Raw genomic sequence first — 19,808 nt, forward strand, 5'->3', positions numbered from 1 at the left:
TATGCCTCTGCCTTTTTATAATAGTCTTGTCTTTTCTTTTTTTCGGTCTCCATCTCTCTCTCTTTGTTTTTGCACGTTTAGGGTTTAGAATTTGAAAGAGTCCGTTATCTATGGGTGGATCAATGAAGGTTTCGCAATCCAAGAAGGTGGTCTGGCCCTCGAGTTGTGAGGCTTCGAAGCACATGGACGAGGTATTTGTCCACTTCTCATCTCTAACTGGGTTTATTTTCTGGTGTTTTGTGTTTGTGTGTTGGTGTTTTATTTAAATAATCAGGTTATGTGAATATGGGGTCTTAGTATGAAATTGAGTTTTGGGGTTTATTATTATTGATAAGTACATGATAATAGTGGCAGTATGAATGTTGTTTTTAATGAGATTTAACTATTGACAGGCTCAGGTTGTGATGCCAAACTTAAATTGTTAGAGTGGGTGGTAGAAGTTCAATGGTATCATTTTGTTTGTCTGTTGACTAGGATCTGAGGACGATGAGTTGATGCAATCATTTTGTTTGTTTGACTAGGTATCTTTTGTTTGTTTAATACCTAGATACCCAGTGAATTTCAGATCAAAAAACAAAAGCCCATGAACTTTACCCCAACAATACAAACATAAAAAAAACAAAAACAAAAAACAAGATTCTCTTTTCTTCTCTCTCCAGCCAATCCAAAAACAAAAACAACAACACAAACAAAAAAAAAGACTATCAGATATTAAAAGAAACCTTTATCAATTCGAACTACTATCCACTCAAAAAGTGATTTACTAAATCTGAGAGAATTTTAGATGGTGGTTTTCTTTATTGTACTGCAACTTGAGGTGTTTAGATGTCACATGTAATAGAACGCTTAACTTTGTTCTTCTCTTGGTCATATTTGTTGTTTGTGCTGTCTCTTGGCAGGATGGAAAGGTGGCTGATACATTAGAAGGTGCAGATCCATCTAGTTTGGCTAATAAAGTTGCAGTTGAGCCTGAAGAACCTGCTCCAGAGTTGACAAAAGAGAATGAATCTTCCCAAGAGCAAATTGAAGCGCAAGATGGCCTTGATGATGCCTTGAAAAGGCGGCTGCAACAGCTGATTGACTCCAATCGAGTCATGCTTTTCATGAAAGGAACCCCTGAGGATCCCAAATGTGAATTTAGCAAAATAGCTGTTAAAATGTTGAAGAGACATGAGGTCGAATTTGGAAGTTTTGATCTTCTCACGGACAATGAAGTTATGGAGGGGATACAAAAGTATTCTAACTGGCCACTATTACCACATATCTACTTTGAAGGGAGGGCTCGTGGTTTTCGTCACATAGGAACTCTAATGAAAGGTTGCCCATCTGATCCAAATGTGTTTGGATAGATTACACAATAGAAAAGTTGCACAAGAGAAAGCACTGAACATTTGCAAAATGTGATTTTCATTGAAGAAAAGATATTGAGGCATTTGCAATGTAATGTTTTGATTCTTAAAGTGTTTATTTGCCTGGCTAATTTCTGTTTCTTTTGTGGGGTACTTTCTTTTTTGAATAGTACACTCTGTTAGTGGACAACAGGGCAAGTGGCTTTGAGATATTAACCAGTTGATCAATGGATAATGAATCTGTTTCAATAATATAATATTCCATCAAGAATTTTTAATGGGATTACTTTCTCGACGTGAAATGAATATATAATATACACTAAATTGTGAACCTGAACAATTATCTAAATGTCACTTCGCTCTCTGAACTATTACTACAAGTTTTTAATGATGTTGAAAGTTGTACCAAACAAAAAACATTCCAATTCGCATGAACAAATTTCTGCGTATATACCAATGCATTTTGTATACGCATGAGCATATTTCTGTGTAGATGATGGTGAAGAACCCGTCAAGAAAGAAGTTGTAGGTTTGCTGGTTTGTTTATGAATTCTACTGAGTATTTGACTTCCTCTGCTTTGGCTCTGCATTGCAATATGAGTGTCATAATGGACTTTAATTCACTTTCTATTTTACAGCAATATCAGAAAAACTGCATTACAGCTCTGTATTATTGTTTTGGCACCAAATGGTTGATTTTGTTTCATTTATGAAATGCGTAAATGAGCAGTTGAGGTGAAGGAGGGGAAGATTGTCTCCATTGTTAAAGAAGAAGAAAATCATGGAAAATCCAAGTTGGAGAGGCTATTGTCACGCCTGGCTTGATTGATGTGTAAAATTTTGGGGGCGGGGGAATAAAAAACCGAGTCTAGCCGTTTGGCGACACTATTTCTTAAAAAAAATTGGAAAAACCGAGTCTGGCCGCGCGGCTTTACTATTTCTTTTAATAAAGTTTGGAGAAAACCGAGCATAGCCGATCGGCTATAGTATTTTTGAAAAAAAAAAAAATTGAAATAACCGAGTACAGCAGCGCGGCTGTACTATTTCTTTTAAAAAATTTGGACTATACCCACTTAATATAGAAATTCGACCCCTTGTACTAAAAATTATACAGTAGTGCCTACATCTGGCCAGCAGCTATAATGATTTTTGGGACCGCTGAATTACTAAATGTATTATGTTGATCTTTAGATTCCTCAGAAGAGTGTGCCATAGAGCCTTTCATCTCAGGTTTTTTGATGCAGAATTAGCTCAAATGGTTTGTGGTTCTTGCCGCCGCCTGCTTAAATCTCCACCAGGAGCCACAGGGATGTTCAATGCTCATGCTGTGAAACAGTCAACTTTGTGCTACAAGGTTCTTCTCTCTTCCTCTTTCACTTAGATACTTAGTGTACCTAGTAAGCAACGTTCTCATTCTCATTCTCTCCTCTTTTTGCCTTTTCCAAAATTGTTGTAGGTTTTCTTACTTCATGTAATCTTGTGATGATACTGTACGCCTAGCTCAAGTATTGCCAAAATTTGATAACAATGATAAAGAAGAAAGAGAAACTGCTGGGGCTATTTTGCATAGTTTTGTAACTTTCCAGTTTACGTGTGAGGGTCTCTATCTACTAAGAATCATGCCATCAGGAAAGCAGATATGGGGAGGCTGGTTTTAGAAACCCTCTATCCAGTGCTGAGTCTAGATTTGAGAAGTAATACAAGGTCTGAAGAATTTGATTTACAATCACCAATGTTTCCTTGGCGTCTGATAAAATCCATTGACGATAGTCTCTTCATTATATACCCAAGCTAAAACAAACCCTTCAAGTGCTATTGTTTCCTAACCAATAATCCGTGGTCACTTGTCTTTAAATTTTAAGTGGTATTCCATTTGAGTGAAATGTGTTTCACTTATTTTTTCATTCATCATCATGTTATTAGGAATGAACTTTTAGTGCTTATTAGAGATGGATTCTAAATTTGGCTTCAGGAGACATAAAAGAAGTAGTCAAAGGTTTGTTTGTTTTAAAAAAAAAAACTTTTTGACACTTTGTTATATTACATTTCATCGAGTCTAACATCAGAATTTAAAAAGTTTCCCGGAGATTTTGGAGGTCTGTGGACCGCAGATCATAGAAAAAGTAACCCTGTTAAAACATATGCCACATGATTGGTTGCAACAGCAGACGAATGCTGTCTGTTCACCAGAGAGGCTTCCATATGCTGGTCTATTATCTTCGCTGATCACCTTTGGAGAATCACGTAAAGCTTTGTGACATGGGTACCATTTTTACTGGATTATGTTTTTCTTCACTTCGAGTGACTTTGTTTTGTACTTTGTCTATAATACTCAATTACTCATTTCAATGCATGTAATTTGAAGTTGGATAGAGGATTTTGAAACTAAGTGAAGAATTTGGAGCATGTTCGACCTTCAAGATTTCAAATTTTGGCAACCTTGGGATACCTTATTGGGTTGGAGAAAGTTTATGTTGTTATGTTTACAAAGACAACAACATGCTAACTAGTTTCTTTTAAACTTTCATTATGTGACAATGAATTGTGAATTGTTTTCTCACGAACTCCATGTTTTTCTTCATATTTTTGGCTGATTTAACAGTGCTGGTGGACATCAGGGAGAGATTGATCATTTTCAATGTTTTAGTTTTCTTACGCTTAAATTTGCTTCTGCTATTCCTTGACACTGTATTTCACTCTTTGGTGTGATATTTGAATTAGTGAGTGGCGTGCTCGACCTATATTTCATTTTATCTCGAAGATCCTTGAGGCCCGAGAGATCGATGATTTTAATGTAGGCAATGCCAGGGTAGTCAAAAATATTAGGAACCATTTTTTCGCGTTCCTTGAGGGAATAGTCTATCAAGTTTCATACCACATTCGAAACAGGATTTGTCTAATCCAGTCCAAACAACTTGTATTTTTAGACCAACTTGGTCTCTTGAAACTGAGGTACTTCTTTAGAATTGTATCGACAAAAGATTTTTGCCAAGATTTCGTCAGAGCTGCGACAGTCCAATCAGAGGATATAAGCATGAAAAGAGCTATTGAATCGAGGCCTATAGCACCAAAAAGCAGGGTAAAGTTTTCCGGCCCGTCAAACTTATGGTAATCATGTTTCTCTAGTTTATAGAAGAAATCAAGGGCTATGGAAACCGCAGTGAAGGATATAGCCCGGAAAATGCACCACAGCAGCCTTGGTGAAGAGGGCTTCATATACAAACTTGAGCTCAATTGCAATCGATCTAAAAGCTGCTTCTGCCTTTCTGTTATGGAAAAATGCACGGCTCTCAAACCGTTGGTGGAAGCTAAAAATGGGATCTCACAATAAGCCCCTGAAGATTTTATAGAAGTGGTAAGCATGTCGCACCATTGCAGTATCATTCTCCATATCACCTGGTTCCACAACATAAGTTACTGTCCTGGATTCTTTGTTGCGTTCTGCTGTCACCTCTATATGAGTTGGAAGTTTCCTCCTCTATACGGTTACCGCGCGGCTGTACTATTATATTTAAATATATTGTATAGCCGCGCGGCTATACTTTATTGCAATATATTTAAAGTGCATCGCCGCGCGCCTATACTATTAAATATTGGAATATATTTACAGAGTATCGTCGCCCGGCTATATGAAAAAGTTTGGATAAGGGTCGTTCCCTATTCTAGTCTTCAGTTTTTCCGGACCCATAAGCTATTTGCTCGACCCTCTGTTTTGCCATCAAATTTGGAATTGAATAATGCAAAAAATTCCGTTAGTGGGTTTTAGATTTTCAGTTTCAGTCATCAATTCAATCTAGCGGGGAGGATAGGATATGAATGGGCTCTGCGCCTCTGCCACCTCCGGCTACGTTTTACATATGATTAAATATTCAGAGTTCCATGAACTTATCAACAAGGCTTTCATAGCTCAGTTGGGAAATTAGCGTATAGCCGTTCGGCTATACTATTTCTTTTGAAAAATATTGGAAAAAACAGGCCATACTATTTCTTTAAAAGAATTTGTTCGGAAGCGAGTATAGCCGATCGGCTATACTATTTTCTAGCCTATTTTCAAAAAAATTTAAACGCGAGTATAGCCGAACGGCTATACAGTTTCTTTTTTAAAAACATTTTAAAAACCGAGTATAGCCAGCCACTTACAGACAAATAAGCTAGTTGCTGATTAGGTAAATACCTATCTAATTGAATTTATGCTATTAATTACAAGTACAATCCACTTACACAGAAACGCTTTTATAGTGTGAAGAGAAATCAGATGCAATCATAAGATTTGGAAACTATAAAGAACTTCATATACAAAGTTGAGCTCAATTGCAATCAATCTAAAAGCTGCTTCTGCCTTTCTGTTATGGAAAAATGCACGGCTCTCAAAGAGTTGGTGGAAGCTAAAAATGGGATCTCACAATAAGCCCCAGAAGATTTTATAGAAGTGGTAAGCATGTCGCACCATTGCAATATCATTCTCCATATCACCTGGTTCCACAACATAAGTTACTGTCCTGGATTCTTTGTTGCTTTCTGCTGTCACCTCTATATGAGTTGGAAGTTTGCCATCTTTTTTTGAGTACTCCTCCATGAGCTTGGCATAATTGTGTCCAGGGTCAAGTTTTTGAAGCATGGATTCCTCCCCTATGCGGGTATAGCCGCGTGGCTATACTATATGGAAATATATTTAAATTGTATAGCCGCACGGCTATACTATTGTTGTAATATATTTAGGGTATATAGCCGCTCGGCTATACCATTAAATATTGGAATACCCATATTTAAAGAGTATCGTCGCTCGGCTATACTAAAAAATTTGGATAAGGGTCGTTCCCTATTCTAGTCTGCAGTTTTTCTGGACCCATCAGCAATTTGCTCGACTCTCTGTTTTGCCATTAAAGACCTCCTCTTTATAACCTCATTTGCAGGGAACACGACGAAGTTTGGTAGTAATGTACGTAACACCACAAAACTGGTGTTATAAACAACCAGAGAAACCTTAAAAGCTAGTTGCTGATTAGGTAAATACCTATCTAATTGAATTTATGCTACAAGTAAAATCCACTTACACAGAAACGCTTTAATAGTATGAAGAGAAATCAGATGCAATCATAAGATTTGGAAACTATAAAGAACTACCTTTCAAGGCCTGTAGATGTTGGCTTGGTCCTTACAAAAATCTGCACCAGTCCATAAGGCTGGTCAGAACAGAACTTTAACCAAAAGCATTTGGTGTTGCAGTTTAGATGGCAAATACAGCACATTAAAAATCAGGCAGCATTATGTGTCTGGATGAAAGGGTGACAAAGCAGATGGATACCTAACCTAACTACTTTTTTCTTAGAGAAAAAAAGAACCTAAGCTCCAAATCTGGCAAAGGGTCGTATGTTCGTTTCTCTTTTGTGTTGAAACGGTAATGCCTGTGATCCTCTGAACTTCAAGTTGAGTAGCAATGAGGTTCTGCATTAGCAAAGAGCCAAGGAATTACTCGCACAGATGAAAATACCAGAGGCAAATTCTATTAAACTAATAATCTCAATGTTATATTTTTGAAAGATGAATGGTCTTAAATCTGATGTGATGGAACATCTAATTAGGTAGTGGATAAGAAAATAGTCTTACATCTAGTGGTTAGGTATTACTTACTATTTTCTTTAAAAAATTAGGTATTACATCTAGTGGTTAGGAAAATCCAAGTGGTGCCGGGGAGGGTGTGGTTTAGGGTTGCTATACTATTTCTTTAAAAAATTAGAAAACCCAGTATAGCCTGGCTGCTATACTATTTCTGTAAAAAAAATTAAAAACAGAGTGTAGCCGTTCGGATTTACTATTTCTTTAAAAAATTGGGGAAACCAGGGTATGGCCGCGCGGCTATACTATTTCTTTAAAAAAATTAAAACCGAGTCAAGCAGCGCGGCTTTACTATTTCTTTACCAAAATGTTAAAAACGAGTATAGCCGATCGGAGATACTATTTCATTAAAAAATTGAAAAAACCGATATAGCCGCCCGGCTGTAATATTTCTTTAAAAAAAAAATTAAAAAAAGAGTCTAGCCGCTCGACTTGAGCTCAAACAGTTGAATGTTCATTCAATCATCAGCCGGGATGTCCTCGTCTGAAGTACTCTCCAGAAATGAGCCAAGAGTCTTTCTCAGAACGCTGCAAGTTCATCAACCGGAGTTTTTGTTTTTTATTTTTTTTGTTTTTGGTGACAAGCATCGTTAGCTTGTATGGGCCTTGGCTCTGATACCATGTTGAAAATTTGGATCTGCCTGTTGGGTCCCACTCTAACAACACCGATACTGTTCCCACTTTACTACCCGCCCAATCCGTCAAGTGTGGGGTTTTATCACAAAAGGCCTCGGTATTAGTTAGAGTGTGGTAATTCTATTTAAACCCATTTGTTTTTCTTTCACTCCACCGATGTGGGATTCCAACAAAAAGAACCTAACCTCCAAATCTGGCAAAGGGTAGTATGTTCGTTCCTCTCTTGTGTTGAAAACGGCAATGCCTGTGATCCTCTGAACTCCAAGTTTAGCAAGGAGGTTCTGCATTAGCAAAGAGCCAAGGAATTACTCGCACAGATGAAAATACCAGAGGCAAATTCTTTTAAACTAATAATCTCAATGTTATATTTTTGAAAGATCAATGGTCTTAAATCTGATGTGATGGAACATCTAATTAGGTAGTAGATGAGCAAATAATCTTACAACTATAGTGGTAAGGTATTACTTACTGTTTTCTAGTTTCTTCTCTCTGGAATATCAGTTTTTAAGAAGTGTGAGTTTAGGCAAAAGGGTCCAAACTAACGCTGCAATTGGAGATGTTTTGGAGATGATCACTTCAACAAAAATGTTTAAACTGAGTCCATAATATGATGTTGTAATTATATTCTCCTCGAATCTCGGCAAAACCTGTGCATGGTTTTGAAATTCATAAATCAATTAGATAAGTAATTGAGATGCTAATCCCACTACAATCGCCATTGTTTGGGACCACCAACAACAAGGGTGAAACTCCCCTCCACGTTGCTGCTAGAGTTGGTTGTGATGAAGACCATGCGAAACCCTAAACCCTATATTGTTAATATTGCTGGCCTAGGCGGCATAGGTGGGGGCTAGGCCGTCTAGGCAGTGGCTAGGCGACTCTAGGCGGGAGCTAGGTGGTCTAGGCGGTGCAATATGTGGCTCACCATACAACGGCTAGTACTCTTGTCCATTTTAATTGAAGTCCAGTCCAATACAGTGAGACTACTAGAAGATACACCCTAGAGAAGACAAGAATCCAATATTTTTAAGACCAAGGGCAAAGAATCTGAAAAGACTTTCTCGCACTGGAATAATCGTTGTGCATATGCTCTGCGCAGTTCATCACAAGTCAAGATGCTTACATATAGCGGCCACTAAAATATCAATAAACATGACTCGATAGATCCTTTCTTGTATAAGGCAGCAAGATCAGGTGACGTTGATTTCTTGAGAAAAAATAAAGATGCTGATGACGTACCAGATGATCTTCTCCATCAGAAAACGCCTATGGACAATAATATACTTCACATTGCCGCTGAGTTCAAGCACATAGATTTCTTCAAACAAATCCCACCACAATCGCCATTGTTTTGGACCACCAACAACAAGGGTGAAACTCCCCTCCACGTTGCTGCTAGAGTTGGTTGTGATGAAGGAGTTGAGTTCCTCATCAACCATTTGAAACCCTAAACCCTATATTGTTAATATTACTGAATAAATGGCCTAGGCGGGCTAGGCGGCATAGGCAGGGGCTAGGCGGGCTCTAGGCGGTCTAGGAGGGAGCTAGGAGGTCTAGGCGGGGGCTAGGCAGGCTCTAGGCGGTCTAGGCGGGAGCTAGGCGGTCTAGGCGGGCGCTAGGCGGTCTAGGCGGGCGCTAGGCGGTCTAGGCGGAGGCTAGGCGGGCTCTAGGCGGTCTAGGCGGGCGCTAGGCGGTCTATAAAAAAAAAACGGCATTTTGGAATCTCCAAGGTCAGGGACGAGATGACGATGGTGCTATGAGCGAGAGACAGAGAGATGAGGATTGAGGAAGAAGAGAGGTCGCGGGTTATGTCTGAGCGAGAGAGAGGGGCTGGAAGACGGCTCGTGTTAGAGTTAGGGTTTGAGAAGGAAAATTGCATTTATATGTTGATGAAAAAAACAAAAAGAAGAGATGGGCCCCCGATTACTCCTCTAGGCATTAGACCCCTGCTTGCAGCCCGCCTAGCACCTTGTTTCGAACATTGGGATTGACATGTTGGTAAGCGACGTTCTGAGTCTCATTCTCTCCTCTTTTTCCTTTTCCAAAATTGTTGTAGGTTTTTTCTTACTTCATGTAATCTTGTGATGATACTGAACACCCAGCGCAAGTATTGCCAAAATTTGATAACAATGTAAAAGGAGAAACAGAGACCGCAGTTGCATTGAACTTCATTCAAAGAAGCAGTGGATGACCCCAAAATAATGTGTGATCTAAACTAACATGAAATATAGAATTAGAATATGTACACCAGATCTTTTGAGTTAATTAGGGTGTTGAAATCAATTCTTTTTCTTGCAAAATGTGTTCTGCAATTTCGAAGGTCCATATGCAGTGTGCAATAGTTCACAACTAAACCACAAGTGCCAATGGAATGACTTAAAATCTAGTCATCGTTTATGCAATAGTGTGCAACAGTTACGCAATTACTGTCATGATGGAACTATGTTCTATTTTTTAAAAACTCATTCTTCTTTCATCAGCTGATCAGGTTGGACAAGTTAATTGTGGTAGTTGTACAGTGTTGCTGATGTATCCATATGGAGCTTCATCCGTCAGGTGTTCCTCTTGTTAGTTTGTGACAGAAATTAGAGTAAGTAAACAATGTGCTGTGGACACATTGAAACCATTAATTGTGTCTGTTATGGGAATACACTTGTGAGCCTCACTGCCAATAGGCTATAGTGTTGAGGACAAATTTTGGGGATAATCTCTGAATTACATGAAAATACTTCTTCTTTTTTTCTGTTCATATGTGAAATCAGAAACTTTGTAAGAAGTTATTGGCGAAAACTTTGTTTCCATGGTTATCAAGGAATTACCGAGGACAGGGATGAGATGCTCTGAAAAAACTGCCTGATGACGAGATTATATTTCTTATCTTCCCCCCCTCTCTCCCCTCCCCCCAAAAAAGAAGAAGAAGAAGAAGACAGATTTCCTTTGAAATAAAAATTAGAAGAGGTTATGGGATTTGTAGACTTTCACATGGGTACAATAATGAAAGTTCTTATTTTTTGCTTCATATTTATAGAAGTCATGTCGTTCTTTCATTGGTTAATAGTAATTGTTATAAGGGAGAATAATAAGAAAACACTTTTGAAACAACATGTATTGTCATTTGTATATTATATATAGAAGTTGTAAATAGATCAGAATGCAATTGCTTGTGTTTCATATGTATGACTGGATGCGAAATGTTTTTATCAGTAGGAACACAACAAGCGCCTTCCATGGTCTGTTCAACAGGGGCAACAACCTCCCCTTGCCAATCCTGTTGAGGCGTGCCTAGAAATTGTACAGAGGAAAATTTTTGAATTAATTTGTGACTAATTTTAAACATTTTGCACATGCAGCATGTAATAATGTGGTACCATATCATATTGCAAGTATTAATACACGTAACATCTTTTAGGGGGAAAAAGTAACTGGAGACTTGAGCTTTGATATGATGCTCTTAAATTTTACTTGTTACTGGAAAATGAAGCAAACTAAAGGAGCTACATGCATAAGTTATGTTTTGTGTGCAGAGTATAAAAAAGCAGGCTTCCTATCCATAAATCCGAAACCGAAAGTGTGCAGACAAATAAGCTAGTTGCTGATTAGGTAAATACCTATCTAATTGAATTTTTGCTACAAGTACAATCCACTTACACAGAAACGCTTTAATAGTATGAAGAGAAATCAGATGCAATCATAAGATTTGGAAACTATAAAGAACTACCTTTCAAGGCCTGTAGATGTTGGCTTGGTCCTTACAAAAATCTGCACCAGTCCATAAGGCTGGTCAGAACAGAACTTTAACCAAAAGCATTTGGTGTTGCAGTTTAGATGGCAAATACAGCACATTAAAAATCAGGCAGCATTATGTGTCTGGATGAAAGGGTGACAAAGCAGATGGATACCTAACCTAACTACTTTTTTCTTAGAGAAAAAAAGAACCTAAGCTCCAAATCTGGCAAAGGGTCGTATGTTCGTTTCTCTTTTGTGTTGAAACGGTAATGCCTGTGATCCTCTGAACTCCAAGTTGAGTAGCAATGAGGTTCTGCATTAGCAAAGAGCCAAGGAATTACTCGCACAGATGAAAATACCAGAGGCAAATTCTTTTAAACTAATAATCTCAATGTTATATTTTTGAAAGATCAATTGTCTCAAATCTGATGTGATGGAACATCTAGTGGTTAGGTATTACTTACTATTTTCTAGTTTCTTCTCTCTGGAATATCAGTTTTTAAAAAGAGCAGATAGAAACTATAGTGTGTGTTTAGGCAAAAAGGTCCAAAGTCATGCTGCAAATGGCGATGTTTTGGAGATGATCACTTCAACAAAAATGTTTAAACTGAGTCCATAATATGCTGTTGGAAGTATATTCTCCTCAACCCTCGGCAAAACCTGTGCATGGATTTTAAATTCATAAATCAATTAGATAAGCAATTGAGATGCTAACAATTAGAAATGAGTTCAAATGTGTAATTCATGGTTTCTAACTTTTTCTGTCATCAATTAAACATTGAGGCCAGAGAGGTCTGTTAGAAATGAGATACTAACAATTAGATAATCCATCTGCTGATCTCAAAGTTCACAGAGCTTACGAGGTCTGTTAGAAGAAGAACATTGAGGCCAGTTCAAGGAATAGAGAAATGAACCAAAACCACCCAAATAAATGCTTACTTGACTTGAGATTAGATTTTTTTCATTACATTTATTCAGTGACTAGTTCTATGAACTAAAAACTGACAAATAAAGGAGGTTAAAATAAGGGTAACTTTAAAATATAGACAATCAAGATACAGTAATAAAATATTTTAGTGAGGATGCGTAATCCGAGGAGATGGAAAGAAAGGAAAAGAGGAAGGAGGACAGAGGGATTGGATTGGATTGGAAGTATATATGCAAGAGTCACAAACAAGACTCACAAATTTCGGAAGTATTAGCACAAACTTGAAAATAAAAGGAAACGTAAAACAAAGGAAAACCCATATTAATTAACTTCCTTTATGTGGGACTCAAAAAAATCAAAATCACCAAAATATTCCTGCTCTAATTCAGAAAACCAAAATCCCAAACGAAATCGGAAAATCAAAACTAGAAATAAATGCCCTGCTTATTAAAGATGCGTGCATTGGGGTATAATAGTTTTTAATGATAATTTATTATTTAATTTAGACTGAAATGGAAAAAATAATATTGATTAAATGGTCATAATATGGTCGGTTATTCAATCAAGCCAAACCGCCCATATAACATGTAAGCAAGAAACGCCGTTCTTTCTTTCTCCCACAATTCATCCTGCACCCGACCGCCAGTCCTTTGTTCTCTCTCAACCGCAAAGCCAAACACCAAGCTCTACACAGCCACGGACAACGTCTGCGGAAAGGACCTTTTCTCGCCAGCTATGGCCCCTCTCAACGGCAATACGTCAATAATCGGTGTGTATGCTTTCTTTTAATTCAAAGGGTGACCAAGACTATCTGCAATTGAATTGCTTGAGCTTTAAATTAATTTTATGCCACAGCTTCTGTGTATAAAAAATTATATTTTCACATTGAAAATATTCAATTTTTTGTCTTTCCTCCACTCAGTCACATTGTTCTATTATATGTCCTCCCTTATGTGCCAGTGTTCCGGTATGCTCTTGATTTTTGTTTTTAGGGTTTCCGAGAAAGATTATATGAAATTTTTTGGGCTTCGTGTGGTTCGGAAAAAAGAAAGTGTTGTTTTTATTTTATTTTTGTTGTTGTAATTAGAGGATATATCTTATGCCAAAAGATTTAATCAATTTTTAAAGATGATTTTTCCAGCCAAGTTATTTTGGTATGTGCACGATGGATAGCCGGTATTTATTTGTTGATGGGATCATGTATATTATTCCTTCTAACTTCTTCGACATCAGAACCCATTCTCTTGCCTTTTTTTTTTTTTTTTTTTTTGGTATTTAACAATGTAATTGCATGTAAACAGATAGCAAGGCCAAAGAACCAAAGACGGAACCAGAGACTACAAAACTAACGAAAGAAGAACTTCTGAAAGAACTTCATAGCAATTATTTTTTTTATCTGTTCCAGGGCCCTTACAGTCCTAAGGGTATGTTGTTTTGTGTGTGTGTGTGAATAAAAGAGATGGTCTAGCCTCCGCCTTCCTAATTCTATTGGGATGCTCTCTAATTTAGAGACAAGAAAGAAAAATATATATGCAGGGTTCTCTATTTTATGACATAATATCTATACTATGCATTTGTTGTTGTTCTATGTCATGTTGAAAACAACTCGTAAGTTAAAAAGATGATTTCTCTAGCCAAGTTATTTTGGTGTTTGCATCAAGCATAACCAATATTTAATAATATAGTTATTTGTTGATGGGATCATAGATGTTATTCCTTATAACTTCTTTGCATTAATTATCACCTTCTTCTTTTTCTTTTGTATTTTCACAATGTAATTGCATGGAAACAGTGAGCAAGCCTGAAGAATCACAGCCTAAAGAAGAATCACAGCTTGAAGAATCAGAGAATGATGAATCAGAGAATTATGAATCAGAGACTGATGAATCCGAGGATGAAGAAATTGGTATGCTTTTGATTTTGATTTTTTTGAACAAAAGCAATAGTCTAACTATATTATTGGTAAGCGATAGCCTCTTCAGTCCTAATCTTATTGGTAAGCTTTGGATTTTAGGGGCAAAAAAGATGTGCATGCACCTTTTATATTTACATTTTTTTTCTCTCTTATGATATAATATCTATGTATTTGTTGTTATTTTATGTAATGTGGTCGTAATACTGATTTTTGGGTTTTATCATCTTCTTTCATTTATTGTCTTTAAAAAAAGATTATTTTTATTGTTTTCATTGTATTTAACAATGGATCTACAAATTGCACACAGGTGAATGTAAGTATTGTTTAAAGGTGGGTGACCACCATACAGAACTATGCTCTTACATTGATGAGGTCCCAGAGAATGCAATTGTTGGTGAGAGTTGTGTGGTTACATGTCTTGTATGTGGCTGCTTCTTTAGAGACTCACGTTGTGCTAATTGTGGCATAACCCTAGGACGTGCACTCTTCAAGGATTGTTTAATATGTGGGAAGCGAGGTGAACACATGGAATTTGAGTGCCCGGAACTCGAGCCGAATCCTGATTTTTCTTTCGACCCTTATGGTCGTTCTTTTATGGTCGATATTCGCCCTTAATTGTACTCTAGAGTTGAAGTAAGGGAGAAAGAAGTGTTTTTTTATGTCGTTTGCCATAAATACCATGCATCCTAATCTTTTGATGTCTACATCGTGTATTGTTTTTGTCACAAATGAATTGCAATTTGCATAACATGGTCTATTATATTCTTATGCTTGAACTAGTTTTTATCTTATGATTTTGTTTTTCTCTTATGGGGTTAGTATACTTTATGTTACTTTAAAGACTTGCTAAACAACTAGGCATGAATGACCACGGTTTGAATTGAGCGATGATTTGGTAAAATAACAAAGGTAAAATGGAAAAGTTTAGTAATAAATATTACAATGAGTTTTCACATCCGGAGTTTTCACATCCTATGAAGAATAAAGATCGAGTTGAAATACATTCAAAGATATTAATTGTTGTAATAGAAGACGAGTCAAATAATAATAATATCGTACACATATAAAAGAAGGCGGAGCCAAGTGATGGAAGTGTCATGCATGCATATGATATCATATGAGGGCCAAGTGATGTTTCGACAACCTATGGAAGTACAGAGCTTACAAAATTATGGAGCAGAGCAACTTCTGCAGCATGAGACAACCATATAACTACACAGTGCCAAGCATTAGCTTAAAAATGCCAAGAAATAGGGGCGTTCGTATTCAAATAGGAACTCAAAAATTTTGATTTTTCTTAAAAACAAGGAGTTCTTAAATCTATTTTTAAGATTGAAAAACGTGTTTGGTATGCAACTTGAAAACTGTTTTCAAATATTAAAATTTAGAGAACTTGTGGGTCGTGAAAAAAAAAATAGATATTTTTTTATTTTTAATAATTGGAGTGTTTTTTAGTTGTTCTTGAATTTGAGTTTTTAAAAATAGGGCTACTAAACAGGTTTTCTTTGTTTTGAACTCAAATTCTGTTTTTGAGTTTAACAAGTTAGATTTAAGTTGAATCCCAAACATGCCCTTAACGATTCAATTTCTTCAATCCAAGTTTCCAGGAATGCTTTTTTTGTTATGCAGTTTAATCATGTCATAATTGGTGATCTATCATACGATATATTGCCAATTACTATAACTCATGGCTCGCATAAAGGATTTGCTGAATTCGTTCATTCTCGTTAGCTATCATACGTCAATGAGATTGAAACGACGAAATTTTGGACCAATACATCAATGATAAATTGTGAAAGCTCCCCTCACTCAACTCTTTCTTGAAGGAAAAGGTAAACAACAAATGTCATATCCTACTATAATAGAAAAATGTTTTGCTCCTTATTGATTAGGGATATCTCTAAATCCGATGATCCCAATTCCTTAATTCCTTAATTAATCAAATCCAATATTGATTAGAGTTTATCAAATCCAACATTTGTATTTGATTTTAAAAGGAAAAAAAAAACAAATAAATTATATTGTCGTGTTGTTAGATTGGGAGACCACACATAAAGGAGAAATTATACAATAGTACAGATACTACCACGTGGCAGACGGTGGTAATACGCATACCACCACGTGCCACGTGATAGTACCGCATTATTGTATAATTTCTCCACATAAAGATACAAATAAATGCACGCAATGAATGGTTCATTTGGCTAGGAAACAAATTATTATTTTTTGATGACAATGTCTATCTCTTACCTCTCTCTAATTCTCAATCCCCAAAATTTATAAGCCTGGAAGATACAATTCATGAAACCAGGCCCACTGTTGTAGGAGCCCTAATTCCATTTGAGACTCTATCAGGCCCAAAAGACTAAAGTACCCATATGCCCTACTTCTTTTTTTGGGACGAAAATATGCGCAACTTTAATTCACAAATCTTTTTGTTTTCTGGTCGATCTTTAATTCACAAATCAATATTCACTATCGTGAATATATTTTATTTTTGGAAGGGATATATATTTTTAATTTGAAATGTAAAGTCTGTTTTTGGAAGGAATATATTTTTAAAATATAAAAATAAGAAGTAAGGAATGAAAGTTTTATAAAATAAAAAAGTACCCACTACGATATATTTTAACTTTTTTGTTGTTTTATTTCATATTATTAAAGTTATCTTGTTTTAGAAGTTTAATTAATAAAGGATATTTCTTGCTATTTTGAAAGTTTCCCTAAATTCTTTGGGAAAAAGGAAAAGGTTTCTCAAAATTATGCCTCTGCCTTTATATATAACTGGGTTTATTTTCTGGTGTTTTGTGCGTGTGTTTTGGTGTTTTATTTAAATAATCATGTTATGTGAATATGGGGTCTTAGTTTGAAATTGAGTTTTGGGGTTTATTATTATTGATAAGTACATGATAATAGTGGCAGTATGAATGTTGTTTTTAAGGAGATTTAACTATTGACAGGCTCAGGTTGTGATGCCAAACTTAAATTGTTAGAGTGGGTGGTAGAAGTTCAATGGTATCATTTTGTTTGTTTGACTAGGTATCTTTTGTTTGTTTAATACCTAGACACCCAGTGAAGTTCAGATCAAAAAACAAAAGCCCATGAACTTTACCCCAACAATACAAACATAAAAAAACAAAAACAAAAAACAAGATTCTCTTTTCTTCTCTCTCCAGCCAATCCAAAAACAAAAACAACAACACAAACATAAAAAAAGACTTTCAGATATTAAAAGAAACCTTTATCAATTCGAACTACTATCCACTCAAAAAGTGATTTACTAAATCTGAGAGAATTTTAGATGGTGGTTTTCTTTATTGTACTGCAACTTGAGGTGTTTAGATGTCACATGCAATAGAACGCTCAACTTTGATCGAATTAGAACGCTTAACTTTGTTATTCTCTTGGTCATATTTGTTGTTTGTGCTGTCTCTTGGCAGGATGGAAAGGTGGCTGATACATTAGAAGGTGCAGATCCATCTAGTTTGGCTAATAAAGTTGCAGTTGAGCCTGAAGAACCTGCTCCAGAGTTGACAAAAGAGAATGAATCTTCCCATGAGAAAATTGAAGCGCAAGATGGCCTTGATGATGCCTTGAAAAGGCGGCTGCAACAGCTGATTGACTCCAATCGAGTCATGCTTTTCATGAAAGGAACCCCTGAGGATCCCAAATGTGAATTTAGCAAAATAGCTGTTAAAATGTTGAAGAGACATGAGGTCGAATTTGGAAGTTTTGATCTTCTCACGGACATTGAAGTTATGGAGGGGACACAAAAGTATTCTAATTGGCCACTATTACCACATATCTACTTTGAAGGGAGGGCTCATGGTTTTCGTCACATAGGAACTCTAATGAAAGGTTGCCCATCTGATCCAAATGTGTTTGGATAGATTACACAATAGAAAAGTTGCACAAGAGAAAGCACTGAACATTTGCAAAATGTGATTTTGATAGAAGAAAAGATATTGAGGCATTTGCAATGTAATGTTTTGATTCTTGAAGTGTTTGTTTGCCTGGCTAATTTCTGTTTCTTTTATGGGTTACTTTCTTTTTTGAATAGTACACTCTGTTAATGGACAACAGGGTGATAGGCTTTTTAGTACCTGCGCAAACAGGGTTAAAACTCCTACAAAACTTGCAAGAATGACAAGGTTATCGTAGTATAAATGATTCTCGCAAGGTCGTTCTCCGCAGGGATTATTAAATAACTCGTATCAACCAAATTCTAATTAATTATTGCAAAAGAGAAAGTTGAGATGTTTGATTTGAAGACCTTAAATTAAAAGGAATTTAACTAATAAAAATAAGGCAATATGCAAAATTAAAGCTAAGAGCAAGAGAAACAGTTGTGTTTTTAGAAATCAAATTAAGAAAGCACTAGGGATCCGCCGTCACCTTAACAATTCTATATAGTTCCCCCAATTACTTATGACCTATACATGCATATTTCGAAGGCTAGGTATTCCTAATATATGCCTACTTGGACCCCCAACATAGAGCGTATATCACACATGCAATTCGTCTGTGGTATTCGGATCAAATCTAAACATACATGACTCATTAAGTTCTATGAAACCTTTTGAAAAACCATGCAACCCTTAAGACGTGGTATTCATCCTAAGTGAACTTGCACATATTAATCACAAGAAGCCTTCGTCAATTTCAGGGACCGACCTCCGACCAAAACTGCATCAAATTACTTTTCTAAGCATCCTAATGGTGATCAAGCATCAAGACACTTAAATAGTTTAACCCAGTGATGAATAATTCGAAAACCTGCATGCATATAATCATAAGCAAGTTGGACAGAAACTACATATTCTTGCTAAGGCTCGTGGCCTCACCCTAGCAAAAGAGAGTTAGTTACGCATGTTCACAATTGAAATCCAAGAAAATATCATTAAGAAGAATAAGAATGAAAACACCTGAAAGTCGCAAAAATCCAAAACCCTAGCAATTGCTCCAAAAGCCAAAAAGAAATAAAAAGGGAGTCCCCTAAATTGCTGTGAAAAGGAGCTTAAATACCTCCTAAAACCTAGCTGCCCAATCCCCACAAGGAAACTAGGTTAAAATAAGATAATACTAGGATATAAAATCCAAATTGGATTAGGAGAATCTGCCCAAATCTGTCCAGCCACGTTTTGGTCTCAAATCTCCTCCAAATCTGGCCCAAGATAGCTCGTTTTAAAGATAAAAACGTTCTGAACATTTCTCCAGAAGGCCACGAACCCATATGAGGTCATCTTGGGCTCCAAAACACAATAAAAGCCCAAATCGTCATTATTCCAGCACCGCGCACTGCTCCTTTATTTTATCGCCAGAAAATAACCGCTTGGTAGAAAAGTCTTAAATTTTGATACGATCAAGCCAAGATGGAAATATAATTCAAAGTATCAAAATTCTTCCAAAATATTAACCAAACTATATTAAAAATGGGGTTAAATATATAATATAAAATATGCGTATCACAGGGCAAGTGGCTTTGAGATATTAACCAGTTGATCAATGGATAATGAATCTGTTTCAATATAATATATTCCATCAAGAATTTTTAATGGGATTACTTTCTCGACGTGAAATGAATATATAATGTACACTAAATTGTGAACCTGAACTATTATCTAAATGTCACTTTGCT

At 36.3% G+C, this 19,808-nt stretch overlaps 2 protein-coding genes and 2 pseudogenes across 2 annotated transcripts; all 4 read left to right on the forward strand.

Moving 5' to 3' along the window:
• Positions 1 to 1,509, forward strand: LOC148918399 (monothiol glutaredoxin-S17-like). The gene is made up of 2 exons (XM_089049368.1): positions 1 to 191; positions 900 to 1,509. Exons 1-2 carry the CDS (start codon positions 111 to 113, stop codon positions 1,347 to 1,349), a joined length of 531 nt encoding a protein of 176 aa, XP_088905494.1. The 5' UTR covers positions 1 to 110; the 3' UTR covers positions 1,350 to 1,509.
• A 917-nt stretch (positions 1,510 to 2,426) lies between these two features.
• On the forward strand, positions 2,427 to 10,928 carry LOC148918400 (protein LOL2 pseudogene; annotated as a pseudogene).
• A 1,943-nt stretch (positions 10,929 to 12,871) lies between these two features.
• LOC103324930 (uncharacterized) lies at positions 12,872 to 14,961 on the forward strand. Its single transcript, XM_089049366.1, has 4 exons — positions 12,872 to 13,024; positions 13,557 to 13,679; positions 14,048 to 14,161; positions 14,478 to 14,961. Exons 1-4 carry the CDS (start codon positions 12,991 to 12,993, stop codon positions 14,783 to 14,785), a joined length of 579 nt encoding a protein of 192 aa, XP_088905492.1. The 5' UTR covers positions 12,872 to 12,990; the 3' UTR covers positions 14,786 to 14,961.
• Positions 14,962 to 17,471: 2,510 nt separating this feature from the next.
• Positions 17,472 to 18,060, forward strand: LOC148918401 (monothiol glutaredoxin-S17 pseudogene; annotated as a pseudogene).
• Positions 18,061 to 19,808: the final 1,748 nt, after the last annotated feature.

Source organism: Prunus mume, linkage group LG3, assembly GCF_029339155.1.
Source record: "Prunus mume cultivar Tortuosa linkage group LG3, ASM2933915v1, whole genome shotgun sequence".
NCBI lineage: Eukaryota > Viridiplantae > Streptophyta > Magnoliopsida > Rosales > Rosaceae > Prunus > Prunus mume.

Bases quoted from the DNA above. Each gene is read 5' to 3' on its own strand.
- LOC148918399 (XM_089049368.1), top strand. From the start codon at position 111: ATGGGTGGATCAATGAAGGTTTCGCAATCCAAGAAGGTGGTCTGGCCC. The intron at 192-899 runs GTATTTGTCCAC...GTCTCTTGGCAG, and splicing joins CTTCGAAGCACATGGACGAG to GATGGAAAGGTGGCTGATAC.
- LOC103324930 (XM_089049366.1), top strand. From the start codon at position 12,991: ATGGCCCCTCTCAACGGCAATACGTCAATAATCG. The intron at 13,025-13,556 runs GTGTGTATGCTT...GCATGTAAACAG, and splicing joins CGGCAATACGTCAATAATCG to ATAGCAAGGCCAAAGAACCA. The intron at 13,680-14,047 runs GTATGTTGTTTT...GCATGGAAACAG, and splicing joins GGGCCCTTACAGTCCTAAGG to TGAGCAAGCCTGAAGAATCA.